Source organism: Sinocyclocheilus grahami, unplaced genomic scaffold (genome assembly GCF_001515645.1).
Source record: "Sinocyclocheilus grahami isolate Dianchi unplaced genomic scaffold, SAMN03320097.WGS_v1.1 scaffold466.1, whole genome shotgun sequence".
NCBI classification, from domain to species: Eukaryota; Metazoa; Chordata; class Actinopteri; order Cypriniformes; family Cyprinidae; genus Sinocyclocheilus; species Sinocyclocheilus grahami.
The window spans coordinates 282,010-308,170 of NW_015505645.1; the positions used below are offsets into that span (position 1 = coordinate 282,010).

The 26,161-nt window shown below is 38.2% G+C and overlaps 2 protein-coding genes across 2 annotated transcripts in view; both read right to left on the minus strand.

Moving 5' to 3' along the window:
• The window catches only part of LOC107553174 (pecanex-like protein 1), a 33,928-nt gene extending 12,865 nt beyond the window's left edge, over positions 1-21,063 (minus strand). Inside the window, exons 1-8 of the mRNA XM_016235306.1 lie at positions 20,788-21,063; positions 16,921-17,135; positions 15,623-15,728; positions 14,043-14,076; positions 13,461-13,529; positions 10,173-11,795; positions 7,505-7,634; positions 4,453-4,646 (exon numbers count right to left, since the gene is read on the minus strand). Of these exons, the coding sequence (XP_016090792.1) occupies positions 4,453-4,646; positions 7,505-7,634; positions 10,173-11,795; positions 13,461-13,529; positions 14,043-14,076; positions 15,623-15,728; positions 16,921-17,135; positions 20,788-20,940 (2,524 nt within the window). The 5' untranslated portion in view covers positions 20,941-21,063. The remainder of the gene's footprint in view (positions 1-4,452; positions 4,647-7,504; positions 7,635-10,172; positions 11,796-13,460; positions 13,530-14,042; positions 14,077-15,622; positions 15,729-16,920; positions 17,136-20,787) is intronic.
• A 604-nt stretch (positions 21,064-21,667) lies between these two features.
• Positions 21,668-24,733, minus strand: LOC107553190 (mediator of RNA polymerase II transcription subunit 6-like). The gene is made up of 8 exons (XM_016235324.1): positions 24,553-24,733; positions 24,089-24,248; positions 23,799-23,890; positions 23,074-23,156; positions 22,879-22,987; positions 22,673-22,788; positions 22,543-22,570; positions 21,668-22,093 (listed from the first exon to the last, which is right to left on the minus strand). Exons 1-8 carry the CDS (start codon positions 24,572-24,574, stop codon positions 21,939-21,941), a joined length of 765 nt encoding a protein of 254 aa, XP_016090810.1. The 5' UTR covers positions 24,575-24,733; the 3' UTR covers positions 21,668-21,938.
• Positions 24,734-26,161: the final 1,428 nt, after the last annotated feature.

The window sequence follows — 26,161 nt, forward strand, 5'->3', positions numbered from 1 at the left end:
TCTAAACTAAAAACACCCAACTACTGGGGATCCCTCTTCTGTTAATGCTGCATTGCACAGTGGCTCTAAAAGCTTTATTTTTCCTGTCTGTCTATAATAAAACCCTTTATTAGGGATGTAACGATTCATTCAACTCACGATTCTATTCGCGATTTTTTTTTTTTTTTACAAAATGAGATTTAAGACAAATTAGAAATTAAATGTGTCCTTTTATTATTGATTGGACAAAATACTGTACGTTTCTATATACAGTATTTTGAAATAAATTGAAATATAACACTATAATAATATACTAATATAGCACTTAGTAAATTATTGCTATTTTGTTGGTTTTGATTGCTTCTATTGTCCTCATTTGTTAGTCTCTTTGGATAAAAGCGTTTGCTAAATAACAAAATTTAAATATAATGTAAATGTAAATAACAAAACTAAACTGAAATTTTAAAACAAGCCCCAAATCAAATAAATAAGTAACACAAATAAAAGAAATCTCTTCATATAAACAAACTAAGGCTTCGTCTGTGCTCTTTCCATTTAAACTTAGAGATTAAAATGAATCATGATCCAAACAAAGATGCTGCATACATGCAACATGAGCAGTTTTTAATCTAAATTAGATTGTGTCATTTCGAAATTTTAAGCAAAAACAGAATGGTCTGACTTCAGTTTTATAAAACTATGCATAAAACATATCTGCATGATACAGAAACAGCAGATGAGCTGAATGAGATGCAGATTCACTCTCTGCCAGCAGGTGGCGCTTAAAGCGTTTCCTTGGTTTCCGCTGTAAACAAAGCAGCGCTGCACTTACCAACTTTAATATGCATTATACAGAGGCAAGAGGAAAAGAAAAAATACCATCAAAAGATAGTAAGTTCACCCCAGACATGCATTCATATAAACTCCTACACCTAATTGAATCGCGATTTGTTTAGCATCTCAACCGATTTTAATCGTCACATATTTAAATTGATTTTCAACTGGCTCGCGGTTAATCGTTACATCCCTACCCTTTATACATTAAAATTTATACATCACATGTGACAGTTGATTTCTATGAACTTAATTTATTTCATGATTTAGTTTAATGACAATAACTAAATCACGTCTCTTATGCTCAACAGGGCTGCATTCATTTGATTAAACACACTGTAAAAACAGCAATATTGTTCAAAAGAACAGCATTTATTTGAAATTGAAATATTTTTTTTAACATTATAAATGTCTTTTTTAATAGTCAATTTAATACATCCTTGGTAAACAAAAGTATCAATTTCTTTTTGAAAGAAATTTAAATGGTAGTTTATGTCCAATGTATTATGCAATGGTACAAAGACAGTAAATAAAATGACTAAATGTTAAAATGTTCTTAAAATTAGGAATATGTCATCTCAGTTGGAAGGGGTAGGAGAGAACCGCTGAAAATGCTACACTACACAGCATAAGAAATTCTTAATACAATACATTTGCAAGAATAAAATTCTAGAGGAAATAAAAAAAATTAACACTTGACAGCCTGTAACAACATTAATTGTTATGGTTTCCATTAAGTGATCTGATCACAAGTGGACAGCAATATATACAGGGGTCCAAAAATTTAGTGATCAGACAAAATAAAACCACATTCAGACAAAATCAGAAACACATGTTAAAATTTAAGCCAATAAATAGCCAATAGAGCCAATAGCCAATAAAGTTCATGGAACATCTTCAATGCGACCAAGATTAATACCAGGTGCACACAAGACCTAAACAATCCTTTCTCTACGAATGCATTTTTTTTTTATGACTGTACGAGCCTCATAAAACCCACTATACTGTGATTTTGTTGTCTTTGTCTATTCAAAAACAAGGGATATTTATAGACATATAGATGCATTATTGATCACGGGAGGAAATAAGCAAGCATGTTCCATGACCGGAAGCAAACCTTAAACGCAGCAGTGGGAGCGCATCAATACCTCTACACCACCAGGGAAGAGTTTGACTGACCAAAGAAAGACCATGTCACATGCACATCCATGTAAAATCTGATATAAGATCATGATGTTAGCGGTGTAATCAGTGTGATCCCAAACACACAAATACATGCAGAAAAATCATTAAACTGATAGCAGAAGAACCGCTGTAAACTGTAGCAGAAGAACCGCTTCTCAATATTATTAACTCGTCGTTATCAGTAGGTCACATCCCAAAACCATTTAAGCTGGCGGTTATTAAGCCTCTTATTAAGAAACCACAACTAGATCCTAATGAACTGGCAAATTACAGACCCATTTAAAATCTTCCATTTATGTCTAAAATTTTTGAAAACGTTGTGTCGGCTCAATTTTGCTCCTTCCTGCAAAAGAATTATATATATGAAGAAATTCAGTCAGGTTTCAGGCCCCACCATAGCACAGAAACTGCACTTGTTAAAATTACGAATGACTTGTTTCTTGCGTCAGACCAAGGCTGCATCTTATTGCTCATTTTACTTGATCTTAGTGCTGCGTTCGACACTATAGATCATGACATACTCATAGATCGATTATAAAACTATACAGGTATTCAAGGGCAGGCTTAAAGATGGTTTAGATCCTACCATTCCGATCGCTATCACTTTGTCTATTTAAATGTGGAATCATCTCAATTAAATCCAGTAAAGTATGGAGTGCCGCAAGGATCTGTCTATTTTCAATATACATGTTGCCCCTTGGTAATATTATTAGAAAATACAGGATTAGTTTCCATTGTTATGCTGATGATACTCAACTATATATTTCAACAAGACCAGATGAAACTTCTAAATTATCTAAGCTAACCAAGTGTGCAAAATGTAAAAGACTGGATGACCAAAAAGACAGAGATATTACTTATTGGACCAAAAAAGCTGTACACAGAATCTCATAAATTACAATTTGCATCTAGACGGATGTACTGTTACTTCTACAGTCAAAAATTTGGGTGTTATATTAGACAGCAACTTGTCTTTTGAAAATCATATTTCCCATGTTACAAAAACAGCATTCTTCCATCTTAGAAACATTGGCAAGTTACAGAACATGCTACCTGTTTCTGATGCAGAAAAGCTAGTTCATGCATTCATGACCTCTAGACTGGACTATTGTAATGCACTTCTAGGTGGTTGTCCTGCATCTTCAATAAACAAGCTACAGGTAGTCCAAAATGCAGCTGCTAGAGTCCTTACCAGGTCAAGAAAATAAGATCATATTACCCCAATTTTACATTCTCTGCACTGGCTACCTAGTATTAAGTTCCGTATTAGTTATAAAATATTACTACTAACTTTTAAGGCCCTAAATGGTTTAGCTCCTGCATAACTAACTAGTCTTCTATCACGCTACAATCCAACCTGCTCTCTTTAGCTCTCTCGCTAAACTGAACATCCAATCAGAGCTCTCACTCGCGCCGACAGTCCCGACGCCGATTCAACATGTCGAATCAGGCAAACTGCCGCCGACGTGAGCCGACGAGTGGAACACACCAAACAAACTAGCCCAACCGTCGCTTGCCGTCGGCCCGACGTTGGCTTGGTGTGTCCCGGCCTTAAAGGAGGTAGAGCTTTTTCACATTTGGCTCCCAAACTCTGGAATAGCCTTCCTGATAATATCCGGGGTTCAGAGTAGACACTCTCTCTCGATTTAAATCTAAATTAAAGACATCTCTTTAGCCAAGCATTCACATAATGTGTCGCATAACCCTGTACTTCAGTTACATCTGATCAAATGCACATTAACATTCTTTTGCTTGGGTTGAACACATCTTTTTTTGCTTAGTTTGAACAACAACTACGCTAATTTTTTCTCTATTTCTGTCTGTTTCTGCCACGGGATGCCAACAAGGAATTACACAAGCTTCAGTCTGGATCCAACCCTTACAAAGACCTGAGACAACCGAACACATGAGAAGAGATGATGCCAACACCTCAGACAACATACAAAACTACCAAATTTTGCTATAAGTTTGATCGCAACATATAATCATTGCTGTTAATAGTGTTCACTGTCTGTTTGATTACATGACATTAACTAACTGCTTGATTTTTACCGCACATTTCTGCCATATGGACATCAACTTGAGATAGTCACCACTGATAAGCTATTATAAATATAATGTAGAAACTTTAATTTTCTGTAAAGCTGCTTTGCAACGATTTGCATCATGAAAAGCACTATACAAATAAACTTGAATTGAATTGAATAAATAACCATTAAGTTCCACAGCCAATACAACCCGTCAATCTGATGAAAACCTTCAAATGCACACTGACTGAATATTCATACCAGACAATGACATGCAAATAGAATGTGATAAGAAACAGCATGCAGGCGTGACAAATAGTGTGACAGACAGCATGCAAATGTGAGATACACAGGATGCAAATATAACAGGAAGGTGTGAAGATAACAAGATAATGTGACAGACAGCAGGCAATTTTACAGTGCATACCAAAGTCATCCTGCAGGCTGGTCACGCCCACAGTGGACGCCTTATCCGGACAGCCCTCCAGCTGCGCACTTCCATTCCTGACCAGCAGGGAGGCGCTAGTGCTCAATACCGTCACCTGAGACGGCGTGCGGGATTGCTGACCTCTGACCTGTGACCCTGAAGCTTGAGATACCTGACTCAGAGCTTCCTGCAGACTGGAGGAGCAATGAGTAACAGAATGAGTAACAGACTTCAGATGTGGGACACAGGGATGGGCATTTTTGTCATGTTGTCAACTTTAGTACTCGACAAAGAAGTCAACTGTGTACTAAGAAAGTACCCTTTGATGATAATGTTGCACCTGTGTTGTTATTGTAACTATAACTAAGACTGTTAAAATAGCTTTTTTGGTTATTTTATAATAGAACAAAACAAATTTTAGATGGAAAAACTTAAAATACTAATTTAAAAGACTAATGAATACTATAATAGTATATCAAATTACTAAAACAACACTGATTGCATCATAAGCTTCACATTCATATTCTGTGTCAACTTAAAAAAATTTCAAATTAAAAAATGCTAATAAATACTATAATAGTATATGTATGCATATATATATATATATATATATATATATATATATATAATGATGCTAAAATAACACTGTGTCATAAAAGTCACATTAAGATCCCGAAATTAATGCCAAAGTTAGCTGTTTCTGAATTTTGTTCAGTGAAATGTTTTGGAAGGTTAAAAAGAACTGCATTTTTAAGTACTTTTGCCCATTCATAAAGTCAGAATGAGTGTGTATGTGTATAAAGATAAGGTGGACAAAAACAGAACAAAATGCTGGAAGGAAGTGCAAGGTCACATTTTAGAGAGAAAGACAGACAAATGGTTGTGCTAGAGGAATGGGGGTTCTGGAGGTGTCATGAGAGCTGACAGGAAGTGTAAAATGAGAGGGGAGCTGAACGGGAAGAGAAGAGGATGAGTATTCTGATTTCACCGCTAGAAAAAGCACGAGCGATTTTGAGGTTTGTGTGTGTGTGCAAACAGAACATCACTCGGTAGAAACAGAGTGAAGGAAAATAGATGACTTTGTTCACAATGCACAAAAATCCAATTTGTGTTTTAAATCTGATCTTGCAAAATACAAAATCAGGGAAGCTGGGTTTATTTGTTGTTGATTAATGACTGGTCACTCTGGCAACCAACCGACCAGTCAGTTTTGAAAATGTTGTTTGGCACATTCCTAATATCTACATTAGTTTCCATAGTAATATCATAATCATTAGCAAAATAAGTGTAATAAGAGAGTTGCTGACTGTCATTCTGGAAAGAGATTAGGGCTGGACGATATGGCCAAAATTTATATCACGATATATTTCTTAATTTCGTTTGATACGATATAATTCCGATATCGATATGAACACTATTTAAAAAAGCCTCATAAAAACGGCCACAACAGATGTCTGTACCTACAAACTTATGAAAAATTTATTTGCCAACTCTATGAAACCTACTCCTATAAAACTAAATAATATTTTAGGAAAAAAATGGCGCAAATAAATAAATGTTCACCTTTTATTGGTATTTAGCCTTCATACAAAAAAGAAATGTGAAATCACTGTCAAATAAATCTCAGACTCTCCTTATTAATATTAATATTTTTTACTTCAAACTATAGGCTAACATACCAGTCAAAAGGTTTTGAACAGTAAGATTTTTAATGGTTTTTAAAGAATTCTCTTCTGCTCACCAAGCCTAAATTTATTTGATCCAAAATACAGCAAAAACGGTAACATTTTGAAATAAAAGAGATGATGGAAAAACGGACAACTGGCGAACTCATCAGTTCAACATAAGCATTAGAGGCATCACTGTGTTTACACATTCATTTGGATGGTGTGTTAAATATACACTTGCTTGCTCATTCCCCATTCAATAGAAGGTAAATGCCACAATCATTTTAATATTCTGGTTTGGTGCTCAAGAAACATTTATTATTACTATCACTGAAAATAGTTGTGCTGCTTAATATTTTTGTGGAAACTGTCAAATTTTTTCAGGATTCCTTGATGAATATAAAGTTGAAAAAAAACAGCATTTAAAATATTTTTTTCTTTACTTTTATTTTTTATTAACTTAATGCATCTTTCCTGAATAAAAGTATTAATTTCTTTAAAGAAAATTGTACTGACCCTATACATTTGAACTGTGGATTTGGTTTGGATCAGGTTTGTAAAAATAAATCTCCATGTGGTTTTTGGTCTTCGGCCTAAAAAACAACTAAACAAATTAAGTTGGATATGACAAAAAAAATGGATTTTTGCTGTCTGTCTGAACGAAGCCTGTGAGTGATTTCAGAGAACTTGACTGGAGAAACTGAAAGTTAGTTTACTGAAAGCATCGTGATACTTCAAGAGAGACAGACATGCCCCGGGCCTGATGATGAAACAAAGCACTCAAACACTCTCTCTTCATCTGAAGCGGTCTATAATGGCAAGGATGACTGTGTCTGGGGGTTATGGAAAGATTTAGTATATGAGAGAAGGACGCAGTGACTGTAACTCTCCGGGATACAGTAGTAAAGACTCCAGAAGCAGCATGTGTAAGTGTGTGACAGTGAGGGTGAAGTTAGACGCCATGTGATGTGGTTCATCAGAACAGGATAAAATAAGTGAAAGCACATGAATAGATACTGGGAAAAATAAACAGAAGTATGGAAACAACTCATGCGAGAACCAAAATAAGACTTGAATTGCATTGAAAAGGCAACATGCAAGAACGTTGGCTTCCTGTACCAGCACAATGGTCAGAAAGAGATCAGCTTGGGCTTCTCTGATGACGAATTTTAAGTCCGCACAGTAGTAAGAAGAGGGTAGCAAGCAAATTAAGGATTTAATTTAATGCGATGCCCCAGAGAAGTGTGGAAATGACAGTTAAAGGTGTGCTAGCAAAAGAGGAAGGTGATGAAACGTGTTGATAAGAATAATGAAGTGGGCATCAGCACAGGTGAGTCAAAGCTGGTGTTCTGCAACCATTCAATCCCTCCCCGCGTGAGTCGTACCTGAGTGGGGATCCGATGATGGAGGCTGGGGGTGTGGAGTTACTTCCTGCGTTGTGCCGTCTACGCACCGCTTGCCGACGAAACGTACTACGCTCTCGGCGAAACGTGGCTGTGTCGTCATTCCCTGGGGCTGCCATAAGAAGACAAAGACAGGAGGGCCACCAAAAATGAGCTTTTACTGAACTAGCAACATGCAATGCTGCATGCAAGACCAGCGTAGACAAGAACCATCAAACACACCAATTAAACACAAATGCAAAGTGCCTGATGATTTAATGCCATATGGTATCGAAAAAAAAACATTTAAAAAAAGAACGAAAAATGCAAAAAGAGTCAATCTAAGGCTCAAGAAGTATAGTTATATATATATATATATATATATATATATATATATATAAGATGACCGATAGTTTTGCTAGATAAGACCCTTTACTCAGCTGGGATCGTGTAGAGCCCTTTGAAGCTTCATTGAAACTGCGTTTTTAATCTACAATCCGCTGGCCACCATAAAAGTCAAACATTTAATTATTTTAAAAATAAATATAGGTAATATTAAAATATATATGTATACAGTATTTATACATATTTATTAAAAAATATATTTATTTCATATCTACATTTTAAATATAATATAAAATTATATGTCCTCAGTCTCGCCGAAGTTTTGCTGAACATGGCACAATCAAAGGAGAACTTGCATACAACATATTGTGATTAAAAGAAAAAAGTAAAATTCAAGATAATGTGTTTCCAACTAAACTACCTGTGATAAAAGCATAATATAAACTAAATCTGCTTTGTCATCTTTCTACATCCAGATGGTTAAATGCATCTCCTTTGCAAGCAGTTTTAAACATGGACTTTAACTGCAGCACTCCCACTGCGGATGAACTTTGACCTTATCTGATGACTTATCACTGAAAGTAAAACTTTATTACTACAATAAAACAGTCTAAACAATCTCATCCTGGACTAAAAGGGGTGTTAATCAAGACAGAATGGTTTACTCTAGAACAATACTTTTGCTATGTTCAGACCAGATAATTTGTGAGTAATAAGCCTTAAGAAAAGACATCAGAAGCATGACAAAGAACATTAGACAATGCTCCCTCAAACAAGATCCAGTTACTGGTGCTGTGGAATAAACATCACACAGAGCTAAAACACACGCATCTAAACATCACACACAACTCTATATATCACATGCTGTGCTTTTAAACAGAAACACAAATGGAGAATGGAGAAAGAGGACATGTATAAATCTGAAATTAAGATCTGTTTCAAAACATTTGATCACAAGTGATTAGCAGTGGGTAAAGTTTTAAATAGGTGCCAAGATGTTTTATGAATACTGAATCCACATTCACACTGCAATTCACAAGCAAATGTTGCACAGAGACTGCATGATCACTGTGGACCAGAGGAAAGAACAAACCCTGCAGATCTCCTATATATAGACTCAACAGGCTGTCAGAGTAAGACTTCAGTAATTCTGCAGGGGTTTGTGGGTCACAGCTGCACTGGCAAAATGCACTACATGTACATCTACAAGCTTCTGGGCAAAGCTTGTTTATCTGATCGGCTACATTCTGCTGAAAAACATCCATCTGTGCTCTGACCTGCTGCAGACCTCAGATGTCTAGCACTTCAGACTGATCTCAGAATGAGATCACGACTTACATTGATAGTTCATTTATTAATTTCATTCCAAACCTCTAAGATTTTCTTTCTTTTCATGTTGGGCAGAATGTTGTATTTTCTTTGCTATACATTGAAAGTGAAAGGTGACCAATGGCTTTCAAGACAAATATCTGTGAGGAACAGACAAAAGTCTTTTTTTTACTGAAAATTTCATCTGTGTGATTTGAATGTGTGCATATTCCGAATTGGTTCACCAATCACAATCAGTTACAAATCGTGATGTACTATTCACTGCCTGCATTACTGATGTCAAACCTGCCATGCCACGTCTTGTCATGCCATATTTTAATATATGCAAACATAAATGAGATTTGAAAGTGAATAATGACCTGGCGGCATGAAATGGAAATTATCCATGAAATGTGTAATTTTTTCATCTTGTAATTTTTAATCAAAATGCCATAACTCAATCTTCCATTAAAACATCTCTGGACTCTCTGATGACATATACCAGACTTCTCTCATCATTCAGTCTGCTTAAACCCCGCCCCTTCTTACAACCTAACTGCAAGCTTGCATTCAGATCTGCCACCATTCATTCAACAACCAGTGGACTGAACCAAGTCTCCATCCTACAATTTTAAATTTTTCGATAATCCATTTTACTCAGATGTATGTCATAACATGAAAGAAATTATATGTCTTTACTTCTGTTACATTGCATCTTTACATTTAAGTCTTTTCCTGACATAAAGCTGTATGGCTTGGGTATTTTATGTTTTTATAATTTTTGGACCTTGAACAGCCCCAGGTCACCATCCTCTTCCAATGTATGGAAAAGAGCAGCATGAACATCCTGATAAACTTCTCCTTTTTGCGGTTCATGGAACCAAATATACAGTCTGGAATGACATGAGGGTGAGTAAATAATCACAGAACTTTTATTTATAGGTGAACTACCATTTTAATCATCTCCCAGCCCTTAGCGAATAAGTGCATGTACATACTCGCATTACTGTGTGCTCACCTCGAGATCCTGTTGTTGTGTCTTGCGTGTGACTAAGGGAAATAGGGCAGGGCAGACTGTTTCTCGACCGGGTCACTGACTCAAGCTGAGAGGCCCTTCCCAGCAAGGATGCCGCATCCAACACCTCCCCCTCTTTTGCCTCCAGGTCCGACTTGGAGGTGGTAAGGGGTCTGGAACTTGCTGGTGCCCCCAAATGGTGGGGGTCATTAAGGCAAACAGTAGTGCTGCTGTCCAGGCTCAAGACCCGGGCATGAGTTTTGGCACTGCCTGTACTTGGAGTGCGTCGCGAAGCTTTGCGTTTGCCCTTCTCCTTGTCTTTCTCCCGTTCCTTTTCCTTGTACTTCTGACCGTGGGTTTGCACACCATTCATTTTGGCCCGTAGCGAGGGGCCACGGCGATCCTCGGGAGAGGGGCAGGAGTGGAGTGTGCTGGATGAGGAGTCTGTGCTAAGCTGGTGGGTGGAGTGTAGGCTGGAGGCACAACTAAGTTCGCTCTGATCACTGGAGTCTTCCTCTCCTTTCATGAACACTGCAGAGCGAGGCTTTGCCATGCCACGTCCGCAAATGTATTCCCGGTGTTTGCTGGCATCAAAACTGCTTGCGCGCTGCTTACCATTGCGTCGCCGGCCACTATGGTTGGCGGCAGACGAGGAGGCAGCCCGGTGAACAAGACTGGCTGTTTTGGGATGCACTTTGTCTGGTTCTGCCTCCTGGTGCTGGTGGGCGAGACCAGCAGAGACATCTACGCTAGTCCTTGGTCCCGCCACAGTTCCTTCCCCCTGTTGGCCCTCTGAGTTTGTGGGTTTGGGAGCATCACCGACGGGCAATTTGGTAGCAAGTTCGTTGGCATGGGGGTTTTTATTAGCCTCCCCCGAGGCCATATTAGAGTTACGCGGGTCGGTATGTCCTGCATTTACCTTCTCATCCCCGGACAATGACAGTAGACTCTCTACGTGCGTGGAGCTGGTCTGCTCGCTGTGCAGGCTGCTCAGAGTACTGTTGGTATCCCGGTCCGTCCCACTGCAGTAGCTCTCAGTGGAGCCACTACTGCGTGTGCTTAAACTCCGCAAACTTCCGGCACTCCGTCCACCTTTTCTTTCCCGACCCCCCTGTACACCCTCTGACTGGTACAACCCAGATCCCCCTTCCCCAGCACACATTCCTTCCCCTGTCTCTCGGGAAACAGACCGTGATATCCTGCGGTGCTCCTTCGGATGATATCTGTGACATTCTGTTCCTGAAGTGCTGGGAGTTCCAGAGTCTGGCTGCTCAGAGCTCTCTGTTGCCCTCTGTGACCTGGAGGCCTCCATTTCACAGACAGGATCCAGTCCTCCCCGACGGGGTGGAGGGTACAGGCTGAACTCGGGCAGAGAAGGATCTGGAAAAGCAGATCCCGCAGAACTTGAGGTCCGAGGCAATCCACGAGGTCGAGATGACTCTTTCCGGAAAGACTGTGAGTGGGTGGAAAGATGGGCAGTAATTTCTGTGTCACAAGAGGACAGGGACTGACTAAAAGGGTGAGGGGTGGAGCCATAAAGTTCCTGAGCCAATGAGGTTGATGGCTGCATGGAGGCAAAAGAGTCATTGGAGACGAGGCAGAACATCTTTGGGTCCAACATCAAATCTAGAGGGAAAGAGAAATATATAAAAAAAAGTGTATTAAAATTACATTGAATTGGAGCCAAGATTGAGCCTGTGAGAATAATAGACAATCCAGGTCTTACTGCAAACGATTTATTGGTGTGTGTTGTGTTACAAAAATGTAATGACCTGCTCTTCTTGTGACTTTCTTTTTTTTCCACTGAAGTCAGTTATGATGCGTTTACATTGGCACAGAGCAAGAGGAAGGGAGCGGGTGCTTTCAATTCATTCCTATGGGAGTCAAGCAACAAGCTTGTGCGATCGATTGTGGGATTGACAGCGGATAAGAGAAAGTGGTGAAAGTGTCGAAAAGTTCAGAATCGTCAACTTTATATACAGTAGATATCAAGTGAAAATTTCAGTAAGGTGTAGGTAGTGACATTTGTCATAAGCACATAAAAATATGCTGATTTTGTAGGAGTTTCTGCTGGATTTAGTGTGTAAATCATATTGTTTACATATTGCACGCTTTCCAGTTGTTACATATATGTTAAATATTCATTGTGAATATTCATTGTGAATGAAGACTTGCTGGGTTAACAAAAGTTATTAAACTGACACTGTATCTTTACTTTGGGCATTCGGAAGCAAAGCTTGCATCTTTCCAAATGTAATTGTGTGCATATATAATTGATTATATTAGCGGTGTACTAAGAAAAACTAAAACTCATTACACAACCCAAAGTGGCAGGGTTGTAGTCTTTTGAATGGCACTGAGCTATGTTTTTCCACTGCAATGTTCACGCATTGTTAGGCAGTGCGGGCTTTATGATAAAGTTAATCAATAACCAAATAGACACTTTTCAATCACTGGATCATTGATGATCCAGCATTACAGTCCAAAATTTAAAAACATGCAGAACATGACCCCATTGTGCTCCATTTAGAAGTTTTTGAATTCAAAAACATGTTTAAACAGCTTAAAGAAATCAGGATCAAGTCAAAATGCAGTTATGTACATCCCTAATAAACACACACAGTTTCCTGAGCACTAATGCAGTGTTAAGAACCGATACAGTCATCTGCCAAAATCATTTGACCTACATTACCAATAATCCATTCTGCACACTATCCAAACACCACACTGTCCATAATGTCTTTTTATTATGTGCTTTAGAAAGACTGAGCCCAGTGTGCAGTGCTGACATTACCTCTCTGCACATCTCATTATTCACAAAAAGCTTTCATACTGATCACAAACTTTTGGTTTGGAGAGACAGACATCCCTTTACATGTTAGAGAAATTAAACAGAGTCAGTAAGAATACGAGCCTAACCAACCAATTCTCAGTTCTGCTAAGGACATGAAGACGTTTCATTGCATGTGTAACTCTGAGAAACTTTCCCAAAGCACCTTGTGAGCCAGTTTAGAAAGAATAAAAAAAAACATAAATTGCCCATTTTCATTGCCATTAGAAAGTGAATGGAAAAACTGATTACTGATGGTAATATCTTTTAAATCTATCCTATAAGAAAAATTTTCCATGTAACATCCAGACATACATCAGTGTCTGTCTGGATGTTACATGGAAAAAACAACTATTTATGTGAACTATTTGTTAAAGAGAGATCAGTAATGAACTTTTAGAGTTTTTAGAGGCTAATTTGCATTGCATTATACTATAGCTGATGGTAATTAAGTTTCACACCTTGGTCCTGACTGCAACTCTGAGCCAAACTCAAACTGATATCATCGGGAGCCTTTCCAACACCTGCCCCTGCAAACAAAGAGAGAGAAAGAGAAGGTCAAGTTTTATAACTTATTCATTAACCTAACACATCCGCCATCTCTCTCTCCTGCTCACCTTTGCAACTTTACTCAAACACATCCCTGACCTGGCCTGTGCCCGCAGTACTGCAGGTCTTCTGACATATCACCACTGTCTGCAGAAAACCTCTTCTCTTTGATCCTAAACACTTCTATTTATAGCTACAGTAAACCTGGTTCACAACACAGTGTCCTCTGAGTTTTTTGACAACTCAAAAAAGTCATACAACTTCTAGTGAACACTAGTGGACACCCTGTAATGTTCCTGCTGCTGTTATTTGACTCATCTTGTATATAACACACAATCAATCAAGAGTGATCAAGAAACAAAAGATTCTTAAGACAAGACTTTTGTCTAAATGCAGGTGAATAAATAACAGCATTTTCCATTTTCAACTATTCCTTCTTTTTGTTGCCACATACTAATACCGTCAGAAGTTTAAAAACAAAATCTATGTCTCACGTTTGGTTGTGACTGAGCCTCCATGGGATGTTATCTGTAGGGAAAGAGAGACAGACAAGATCAATGAAACCAGCTCCGATGAGTCATTTACATGAGATCATGATGTTTCTAACTTCCCATCACTGTTACTAATTTAGCAGACTTGCACAAAAACAAAATCACAGTCATTTAATCACATGACAACCAACTGACATGACTTTCAGCTTGAGATTCTTCTCTATTATTTCATGATTCAACCAACAGTTTCTGACCCAACACATACACAGACAGTCTGGGACAAGCAGTACTACAAGCCAGAACATAACACCCCTGAGATTTCACCTATTAAACTTCAGCGAAAGGCAGAGATTCTGACTGATGGGTTGCCCTCAAACAGACAAAGACTCTAAACCAGGACAGCTTTATTTAGCTAATAACACCAATAATAGCTAATAACACTAATATTCACAAATGTTAACACATAATCAGAGCAGTGGTAACTACAATCAGTGTTGGGTAAGTTACTCTAACAAAGTAATTGACTACTAGCTACTAATTACATCTTCAACAGTGTAATTAGATTACTGTACTAATTACTCTCTCTCTCTTAAAAAGTATTGCAAATACTCATTTCTAAATCTCATATCAGCCTCGACCAGTTTAACGGTACAAGGACTGACATGAAACTACTCTTGTAATGCTTTCAAATAAATAATATGGAATTGCATTATTTATTCTTGAACTGACCAGTATATTTAAAGGGAGGTTACATTAAAAACATTAGACGTTAAATTTTGATGTTAAATCCACTACCGTTTTCTATAGAATTGCATTTAATGCAATTACATCAGAAGTACCTGTAATAAAATTACTTTTACTTAATACTCTTCCTTAATTACTTTTCTTTTTCAAGATAAAAATAATTAAATTACAGTAATAAATTACTTAGTAATACATTATCCCAACTCTGGTTAAAATTAACATAATACAATTTATAATAAAGTGACGTGATATGATATGTGATATGTGGCCAAGTATGGTGACCCATACTTGGAATTAGTGCTCTGCATTTTAACCCATCCAAAGTGCACACACACAGCAGTGAACACACACCCGGAGCAGTGGGCAGCCATTTTTTTTGCTGCGGCGCCCGGGGAGCAGTTGGGGGTTCGGTGCCTTGCTCAAGGGCACCTCAGTCGTGGTATTGAAGGTGGGAGAGAGCTCTGTACATTCACTCCCCCCACCTACAATCCCTGCCGGTACGAGACTCGAACCCGCAACTTTGGGTTATGAGTCCGACTCTCTAACCATTAGGCCACGACTTCCCCATAATAAATGTATAATAAGTCATTTTAGATGTTCTAGAAAATAAGATTTAAACATTCAAGGTAACTATACAATTATTTCAGTCTAATTTATCTGTGAAGAAAACAAGTATTATTTTTACTGCGGTGGTACTGGTATATTGGAGTGGTAATACATTTCTGTGAACTATACCACATTTTAGGAAAAATTAATCAAATCAGATTATAAAGTGACTCAAGTTAAAAAAAACAAACAAAAGCAATGCACACAAAAAAAGCAAACACACACAAACACACCTGATGGTTGGAGTCCATTCCTACGTAAGAGTTCCGTGAGCTGCAGTCGACCGGTGGCGTCTCCTCCTGTGCAAAATCAGACATCTCTATTCCACCCCCTGGATCCCTGCACACACACACACAAAAGGTTAGTTACCTAGCAACACTAACAGAGGAACAGCCCTGAGGGTTCAAGAGAGTTAATGTCATTTATTATCAAACTTGCACAGCAGCTCAGGCACCGACAGAGAGATCATTTCTAGCGTCTCTCTATCTAATGTCTGCCACCCATTAGACAGAGATCCACCCCTCCTCCCTTCACTTTTTGGGAGATTATACCGTTTTTAATATTTTTAGGAGGTTTATTTTGCTTGGCCCCCAAAGGATAAAATGTTGTGGTGAATGGTAATCCCACTGCTAGAAATGGGCGGTTGTTTTATTTCATTCGGGACGTACATGCGTGTCTCTGGAACAATTAGGAACACATGAGCTCTTCATATCATATACCGTATTTCCTTAATTAGTGCTATCTTACCAACCAGGAATGCCCCTCCAGACGTGTGTTTATAGTCCATTTAAGAGACTCTCCATTTCTCTTTATTTCATAGAGATAAGAATGCAAGAAAATAAGACATGTGTTCTTTTCTAATACATGAAAAGTTGTTGATGTCTGTAAAAAAAACTTTGCTAAAATGCTTGATTCATGATTTGAGTGATTTACAGTGTTTACAGTGCTTGCTCTCCTAGAAAATGTGCAACCTAGCAATTATCTCACCTCTGAAAGTTTGCAGACCGTTTCTGACTCTTCTGAGTGAATGAACAAAAGCATCAGCCTGTGTGTGTTGGTTTATAAGGCTCTATTTCAGTTCTCCCGATTAACCCATTTCCCTCCTCCCTTTTTGTCTGTCTCAGTGGGTGATGAATAGATCCAGCATGACAGCAGATTAGTTCTCAGAAACACCTCTACCGCTGAGCAACAGTCCCTTTAATCAGAACTTTACTGAGCTGAACCAGAACCTTTCTGAGCAGAATCAGAATCGTTCCTGTGAAGATTCAAAACGTGAAATGATTTTAAAAGCTTTTCTTAAATTGAATCATTACCTTCCAGAGCCAAATCAGAACGTTTCTAGAGAAGAATTAAACCCTGAGATGATTCACAATGTGTCTTGGAATGATTCAGAATATGAGACGATTCTAACCCGTGTCTGAGCCAAACCAGAGCCTTCCTAAGCTAAATCAAATCGGTTTATACAAAATAAAAAATATTACCTGTGCAGTACATTTTGTTATGGCTTATGAGAGAAAACCGTGATTCTTACCCAGGCCCGTTCGAGTCTACCTGCCGGGTGCCGGTACCCTCACGTTGGTGCTCTGCCCCCTGGCCCCGTCCCTCGCTCCCTTTGGCCCGCAGCTCCACCACCTCCCCCTCATCCAGCGCAGTGTGCAGGCGATAATTCACTGCCTTCAGCAGCGCAAACATTCCTGCTATCACCCCGCAGTAGATACCCACAATCACCATTGTGGGGGGCAAGGCCTACAGAGAAAGAGAGACACAGTAAGAGGTTTAAAATGAGTTGAAAAAGTATTTTTGTGATTTTGAACAAATATATATTATTTATGTTTAAAGAAAATAACACTTTTATTCAGCAAAGAATGCATTAAATTGAAAGTAATGACAGTAAAGACATTTATGTTATAAAATATTATTGATATATATATATATATATATATATATATATATATATATATATATATGATATTTCAAATAAATGCTCTTCTTTTGAACTTTCTATCCATCAAATAACCCTGAAAAAAGAAAATGCATCACAGCTTAACACAATGCATAACACTTTTCAATATTAATGATAATAAAAAAAAGTTTCTTCAGCCCCAAATCAGCAAATTAGAATGATTTTTGAGGGATCATATGACACTGAAGACTAGAGTAACCGCTGCTAAAAATTCAGCTTTCCCCTGACAGAAATGAATTACATTTTTAAAATATATTAAAATAGAAAGCAGTTATTTAAACTTGTAAAAACAAAATGATCTATATTATAGTTTTTACTGTGTAAAATGCAGCCTTGGTGACCAGAAAAGTCTTCTTTAAAAAAAAACATGAAAAAACCTTACAGACCACAACTTCTGAACATTTGTATACAATCTTTAGATCTATCATTGATCTATTCATTTTACCCATCAAATAAATTTTTTTTTTAAAGCCACCGCATTTCAAATATTGACATTAAAGCAAACCAAAGCACTGGGGGTATGATATGCTGAGCTCACATATTCCAGCCTATTAACATCATTCTGTTGTATAAATATCATACACAAATATAGGACCGTGTTATACAGAGTTACAGGGTTATGAAAAGAGGCAACAATATTTCATTCGTAACCAGAAGACAGAAGCTAAAAACAGCCTTGCACTGAATGGACATCTGTCTCTAGCAAAGCCACCTAACACCATACTGCCCTAAACACCTCTCCATATCTGACACACACACACACACACACACACACCCAGACCCATATTCTTCAATATTCATTCACAAAAAACACACACATCACCTCACTGATACAGATATTGCAGCACTACTGTGGGTCTTTACATTATATTGTTTAGCTGTTGTTTAAAGGTAATTGAGCATTCAAGCAGAACCTAGATGGATGGATCTGTGCTGGAAGTTAAATATGGACTGAGTGGCACCAGTCTCTCCATCTGTATAGACCTGCCCTGATACCTCACCCACAGAATGAGCATGGCTTCAAAATTAACACACAGTATTGTCTATTACAAGTATCTTCTTAAAATAGACTGCAAACAGGAGTATAATGTTACATGTTACATCATGGTGCAAGAGTTGCTATGACAAAGATGGAATCTGTACAGTTTTTCCTGCATTTTTTGTAATGATTTTGGAATAAAATATGTTGAATTAGTTTAAATATGATAAGATGTGCCAAACTTGAGAGTACTATACTTTGGTGGCTGAAAGCATAATTAAAATGAGCTGATATGCGTTATAAACAAAGCCACTGTGGGATGTTTTTTTTTATTGGCAACTATGGTTCCATGAAAAAAACTTTAAAGGGGTCATATGATGCTTTTTTAAAGATCATTATTTTGTGTATTTGGTGTAACAGAATATGTTGACATGCTTTAATGTTCAAAAAACACATTATTTCAAATACTGTACATTATTGTAGGTCCTCTATGCCCCGCCTTTCTGAAACGCTTCATTTTCTACAAAGCCCCTCCTTCCGACAAGCGCAGTCTGCTCTGATTGGCCAGCTGACCCAGTGCATTGTGATTGGCCGAACACCGCAAGCACTCGTCGGAAATGTAACGCCCCTTATCATAATCGTGAGCTTCATCTTTCAAAATAAATGTAAAGACAGAGCCTGAAAGGGGAACAGAGTCTCGTAACAGACCAGACGCAGTGATGAAGCTGGTGTGTGTTTGCAGTACACAAGCCACGGTTATGACAGCTGACTCCACTGTGATCTCTCTCTCTCTCTCTCACACACACACGCACGCACGCACACACACACACACACACACACGCGCACACACACGATGCGCAAAACTCCGCATTTGAACAGTCAATAGCAAATACTTAAACTAATAACAAAACAGTAGCTGATTCAGAAGCGCCAGATTGTCATAGCAAAGTCAGAATTACCTCCTCTCCTAGGTTCACGAAAGGGTCGTCCATAAAATGCATTGCTGTTCTGTTGTAAGTAATCTTAAAGATTCCTAAATGCATCTACTTTCGGAAGGCCAAATAAAGTGCTTTTGCTTTCGCCTAGAAACACACAGCGTCTCCCTGACATGGCTGCTTCAACACTAACTGCGGTTACTGAAATCACGCCTTCTTTCTTTGCATGCACATTTGGGCGGTATTATGCAAATATTTCCACATAGTGAGGTAGATATGTGGGGGCGTGTTAGAACGAGCCGTTTTAGGGGGGCGTGGCAGAGTCTTAACTTTGATAAAGAATATCTCTTTGGTTTTGAGTCTTTAGTCTTTGCAACTTCAGGGATCTTATCTATGCACAATCAGCTTGTAACTCTCCAAAGAGAAAGGGAAACTTGAAATCGCATCATATGACCCCTTTAACATTTGGAAGGAAACACAGCAAGACATTTTAAATTAGTAGAAAACAAGCCATTAGTGTGTCGTTTTGAGCTAATATCATTCAAAAGTTTAATTTCACAAGATTCTTTAAAAAAAAAAAAAGGTCTTATTCAGCAAAAACACATTAAACTTGACCAAAAGCGACAGTAAAGACATTTATAATGTAAAAATATATTTTTTAAATAAATGCTGCTCTTTTGTAAACCCAAAATGTGTTTTCTATGGTAGTGCCAGAGTGTTATATTAATGCATGTTAAAGTTTCTTTCCTCTGTGTATTTTTTTCTAAACAAGGGAAGTCAAACAGTTTGGCTCACTAACCTTCTTTAAAATATCTTCTTTTGTGTTCCACAAGAAAGTAAGTCAAACAGCTTTGGAAAGACATGAGGGCGAGTAAATTATGACAGAATATTCATATTTGGCTGAACTATCCTTTTAGAGCAGACAGAGACTAAACACAGACCAAACCTCATGACAGCACGTCTGAAATACCCAACTCTGCTGAAAAACCAAGTCAAAACCACAACAAACACTCATCAAACCAGAACAGAACCGATCCAGTGGTTTCAACAAACAGACCCCAGACCCACATCGCTGTCAACAAGAACTCCCACACCTTTAGAACACATTTCCACGACTTTTTTCCAATTGTTAAAGAATACTGGAAATTCTATTTTAAAAATACTACATTTTCAGAAATGTCATTCACACAAAACAATGGATACGCAAAGAAATATCACAGCGCTGAGCATAACCAGAAAACATACAAGTAATATACATTTCCTTGACCTTCCCAGATCTGGAAATCACAATTCTAAAATATTTCTAGGACTTCCATGACCACGGAAACGCCGTAGGGGAGATGAAGAGAAACGGGGAAGAGAAATACAGCCTGTGTGTACTGGAAATAGAGAGATGAGCTAGAGAGAAAGAGAGGGGGATGGAGAGATGGATAAAAATGAGGAAAGACTAGATAGATAGAGATAGGCTGATAACGACTAAAGGATGGAGAGAAGAAAAAAACCGACGGCTGCATCTCTCACCATGTAGAGCGTGAACGGGAGGCAGAGCAGCAGCAGCCACAGGTAAAGGTGAAGTGCGTTCACGAAGGTGTTCTGGTGGGGGTCGTAGTACCATCCACCCGTCACCGATGCCCACACGCCCTGCCGCAGGATCTGGAGGGTCTGCGACCCCATATTTACCCCCTATACCCTCTCTAGCCGTCTCGGCGCAGGAGATAACAGCGCTGGCCCGTCGAGCCCCGTCGCAGCCATCTTCTTCTCTGTGGTCCTCCAACGCTGCGCTTCCCGTCCCATCGTGCTCTGCGCGCACCCGGCTGCTCGCGTACAGCTCGCCAGAAAGTGGCACTGCGCGTGCTGGAGAGACGCGATATTTTGCAGCGCCCCCGCGCGGCGAACGCGAGTATCGACGAACAAAAACATCTAGGGCGATACTGTGATTTTTTTGCAACCCGTTTACCTAAATACATTATTTAATAAATAAATCAATCCCTATCGAGATCCTCTTAGTCAGTTTGCTGGTACACGAAAGAATATCGTGGAAATTTTTAAAAATCTATGAATACATCGTACCGTTATGTATTGTTACTGTAAGCACGACTACTGTGCGCATCCAGGTGGAATAAACTAGGTCAGGACTGGCAGTATTTGGGTTGAACTAATTGTCACTGTTATAAGAGGAAAAACTCAATTCTCATCAGAACATGTCTGCTGGCTATGAGTCTGTTTTAGTGCACTGAATACAGAGCGCAGTTCACATTCACGTAGCAGCGTTAAAGATGCACGTACCCATATGAACACAAGAGGGCGCTGCGCACTGTCGCATCTCTATCGGAAAACCATTAAACGCAATCTATTGAACCACTTACAAAAGGACATACATAAACATTTTAATCAGAAAAAGATTGTACAGGTTTTTTTTTTTTTACGTGTATTTTTTTACTGTGAGTGACAGAATTGCATAATACTACAACTCAGTAATACTGAAATATAGAAAATGACATTAAGATGAAATAAAGACATTTCAGTTTCCTTATTACAAAAAGTATTAAATTATAAAGAAAAAGCATTTATATACAATAATCGTAAATGTCCACCCTTGGCTAGCTGGTGCAGAGAACTGCCCACATAAGTCCTGCAACGTTACAGTTGTTTGTGGCTGACCAGCATGTGTGTCACTGTAGGCGTGCACGTTTCTCAGGTGGTGGTTTGTTGGGTGTAGTTTGTGGGGCTGGCCGAGCAGGGCCCGGAGGGGCCGGAGGCTTTGTTTCTCGCTCTTCTGGAGGCTTCACTGTCTCAACTGGCACTTCAGGTTCTTTCTTTACCTCCACTATGGATAGAGAGTGAGTTTATAAAAATCACTTCTCATCAGCAATGAGTGCAGGATATTTCTAATGTCAACAAAGCTTTAGCTTTTCTTTTCTTCTATATTAGTGATGAAAGCATTTAATCGGCTAAATTATCCAACGGACAGTCAGTCTTCAATCAAACCACATGTAAACAGTACTGTATTATGCTGCTTTTCCAAATATATGAATTACACATGTAATTACATCCTAGTATTTTTTAAATGCAAGTATGATTTGGAAACATGTAGGTATACAATAAATGCATTGTCCATTGTGCATAATCCATACCATCTACAGTAAATCTGACAAATGTCAAGGTTTATTTCCCCAAGTTTTGCCATTCAGATGAGTTTTATAATTTACAAATAACTAAACATGATTTTCATCTGTAGCGTGTGATAAGGTGAGACCGAGTCAAGTATTTGCATACCTGGGACAGGCTTCTCTCCTGGTTTGGACTGAAACAGACATGAAATGAGAATTGAAATGGGATATGTTGCTCTAATTAAAACAACATTCAGAAACAAGTTAGAAATGTTTCATGTGTATATTGTTAATACCTGATAGAAAGTTGGGGGAAATTTATTGCGCAGGTCCAGTAACAGCGTGTCAACTCTCTGCCTTTGGAACAAAGAACTCGGCTCCTCTTTCCGCTTAGATTTAGGCTTTACCCTTTCTATAAATCACACATACGAAACACAATTTTAGATAGGTACAGTTGTACTTGTTGAGATTGTGCTTCCTGCTGCTGTGTGCGTGTTCTCACCTTTCTCCTCCTGCTCTTTAAAGTGCCACCAGTACCCTTTGGATGGGTGGTATCTGCAGAAAGACATCGCCTCATCAAACGCAGACTGAATCCCATGAACCGCTGAGAGCTAGATCACATCAAAACAAACAAAATATTAATGTTCATACTGATAGAAGTAGGAGTTAGGAAGATTGTTCTAGGGTTATAACGCACCACTCTGGAACTGATGACTGATCCCAAGTCAGGCGCTTGATACACCACTCCAGCTATTATATAGAAGTCAGCAAGAGGGATCACTGGGAAGGGAAACACATACATGTTTTTTTTCTGCAAAGAAATTGAATGTCAGCATGTTGAATGTAAAGTCAACAAAAAGGATCCCATTTATTGTGATAAAGAACATTCCTGGTCTTTCAGAATGAAAAAAATAGCATTGTAATAATAATAATAATAATAGTAGGTAATACTAAAATGTAGTAACTCCTGAAACAATAACTCCTGTCACCTAAAATTCTCTTGCAATTCAGTATCTCAAAGAAGTAATGTATAAGCAAAAACAACTAAAGACAGAAATGTGACGCATTAGTGATAAAAGCATTTAATCTATTAAATGTTCAAATGCATAGTCAATCTTCAAGCAAACCATGTATAGAAAGTTTGCAAATAAACTACAACAACATCCTATGTTTAAAATGTTTTGAAATTGCATCATTGTCCTTTTTGCCATTCTGGTGCACTTTGTATCAAACATTGTCCTTTGTGTTAAGTATCATGTCCATTAACTTGACCTGGATTGCAAGTCAACATTGCAAATGATACAAAAAAAGCATCTGAAAATACAACGCAGACACCAAACCAAAAATATCCTTGTATTACAATATTAAAAGCAAATACATCAACACAGGCAGCAGAAACTGAAGAGCAGTGCAGAAACTCACCTTGTGTTGGTGACTGTCTCTGCTGTTTTCTGATGATGTACAGAATCGGCTCCTGTGCGTGAAGCAAAATATATTCCACACCCACCATCTGACTACACACACAGAAAACACAATTAGACACAAACACAGCTCTACCTATTTTAATCGAATAGGAAATCAATCAGTAGTGACAGTAAAATAAACACACATGCATGTATTATACCTGTATATCAAAAATATTACCGACATGATTAAGAGTATGCATCTGATGTATGTATAACACCGTTTTAATGGCATAGTGCAGTGCTTACTTGAGGTGATCCAGGGTTAATCTCTGCATTTTCACCACCTCGTTGTTGCAGGTTCGATCATAGAAGGGGTTACTCCTCTCGGAGAAATACTCCAGTACGTTGCTGGGGTTCAGGATGGGCACCCAGCCACTGTCCACCCACGAGATGCCCAGCAAATTATCTGACCAACACAAAGCACAAAATCATATTCGAATGAGAACATTTACGTCAAAGGAGTAAAATAATAAAATAAAAAACATCGTAGAAAATGCAGAGAATACTGCGGGCCTCCTTCTACAACAAACTATAGCGACAATGCTAAAGAGCACTGTGATTACGTTGGTCTGACAAAGCCAACATTTTGATGAGCTGTTTTGCATTTCTTTTACAGCATTTCAATATGATGACGAAAGGAATTTAACAGAAATAAAGCTGAGAAAAAATAAAACCATTTGTAAATTAATTCGCGAAATCTCTGAAACTACCTCTTAAATCCACCGACGCCATCTTCGCACTCAGACGCAGGCTGATGACAAAATAATCGTCGACGCTTTTCTTCTTCGTTTAATTTAATGGCGAGTTGCGAACCAACTTCAAAGGTGCATATCGCCACCTACTGTGATGGAGTGTGAAAAGAATGAACAAACCCTCCTATATCTTATTATATAACCCATTATTCTTAATAAATCTCATGACTGCATGCATTTGTTTTCCTGAATTTGGACCGTCATTTAATAAGCTGGTTATAGTCAGAGGCGGACAGTAACTAAGTACATTTACTTGAGTATTGTACTTAAGTACACTTTGAGTATCTGTACTTTACTTGAGTATTATTTTTTCTGGGAACTTGTGACTTTAACTTCACTACATTTGAAAGACAAGTATTGTACTTTTCACTCCACTACATTTCTATGAAGGTCCTCGAAGTCATTACTACTGTATGTAGCAGCTCTGAAAGTCAGTGGGTGATTTCTTTCTTCTCTAAAAACAGTTTTTTTTTCAGACAGTTTATCAGTAATCACTCTTGTAGGGCTACATGAAGTGATTTCCCAGCATTTTTTGAACACTGATCCGTTCCAAATGTGATATTTATTTACAATTAAATAATAAGAATTTAATATTGTGGTATATGTTAGACACAATATTGTCTGATTTTGCTAAATTGTGTAGGTGAAAATATTAGCTATAAAGCCACAGAAGCCCTGTTGTGCGTCTCCTAATAAAACACAAAAGGTGTTTGACTGAAGCAGCACTGCACAGACTGTTCTGTGTGTGACATTAAAGTACAGCGAGAGCGATTAGACAGCATTTCAAATGTTTGTTTTGATGTCAAATAAGTCTTGCTGCTTTGCTTTTTTGTTAAAGCAGTGTTGCTGTTGTAAAGTTATACATCTACAGTTGTGTTGCTGGGTTTTAAAGCAGGTTTGATTTTTGTTTTCTTTCGTATCACTCTGTATTTACAGGATTTCACTGTCCACTCTGTTCAAATGTGGATGAATGGCTACACATAGATGTGCGCACACACTGTCAGAGCTGTGTGAGATCACTACCATCTTGCTTTTGTGGGGGTGGGTAGGGGTGCTTTACTTTTGGTACTTAAGTACTTTTAAAAGCAAGTACTTCTGTACTTTTACTTAAGTAAAAATCTGTCTTTACAACTTTTACTTGTAATGGAGTAATATTTGACCAGCAGTATCTGTACTTTCACTCAAGTAATGGAGTTGAGCACTTTGTCCGCCTCTGGTTATAGTAAATTCCTGGCATCCTACTGCTTGTAATTCTTCCTTAAGAATCCTCCTTTCTATTTCATATATCTTACATATCTTCATAACATGCTCTACAGTTTCCTCTATTAAACAAACATCACATAGACCTGTGTTATGTTTCCCTATAATGTGTAAAGTATGATTTAGATTTAAATGTCCTGTTCGTAAATGTGTGAAAATAACGTGTTCTTTTCTATTTACGCTGTGAATTATTTAGCTTTTCTTTATGGTTTTTTGAACCTTGTAATAGTGTCAATCTGTATGACATGAGTCCCAAACTGTCTGCCATTTCCTATTGCATGCTTCTAAAATAAAATGTTTTCCTTCT

Coding starts and splice junctions, on each gene's coding strand:
- LOC107553190 (XM_016235324.1), bottom strand. CDS start 24,574: ATGGCGTCGGTGGATTTAAGAG. Junction 22,988..23,073: donor CAGTCATCAGTTCCAGAGTG/GTGCGTTATAAC, acceptor GATGTGATCTAG/CTCTCAGCGGTTCATGGGAT. Junction 22,571..22,672: donor TTCCCCCAACTTTCTATCAG/GTATTAACAATA, acceptor TGTCTGTTTCAG/TCCAAACCAGGAGAGAAGCC.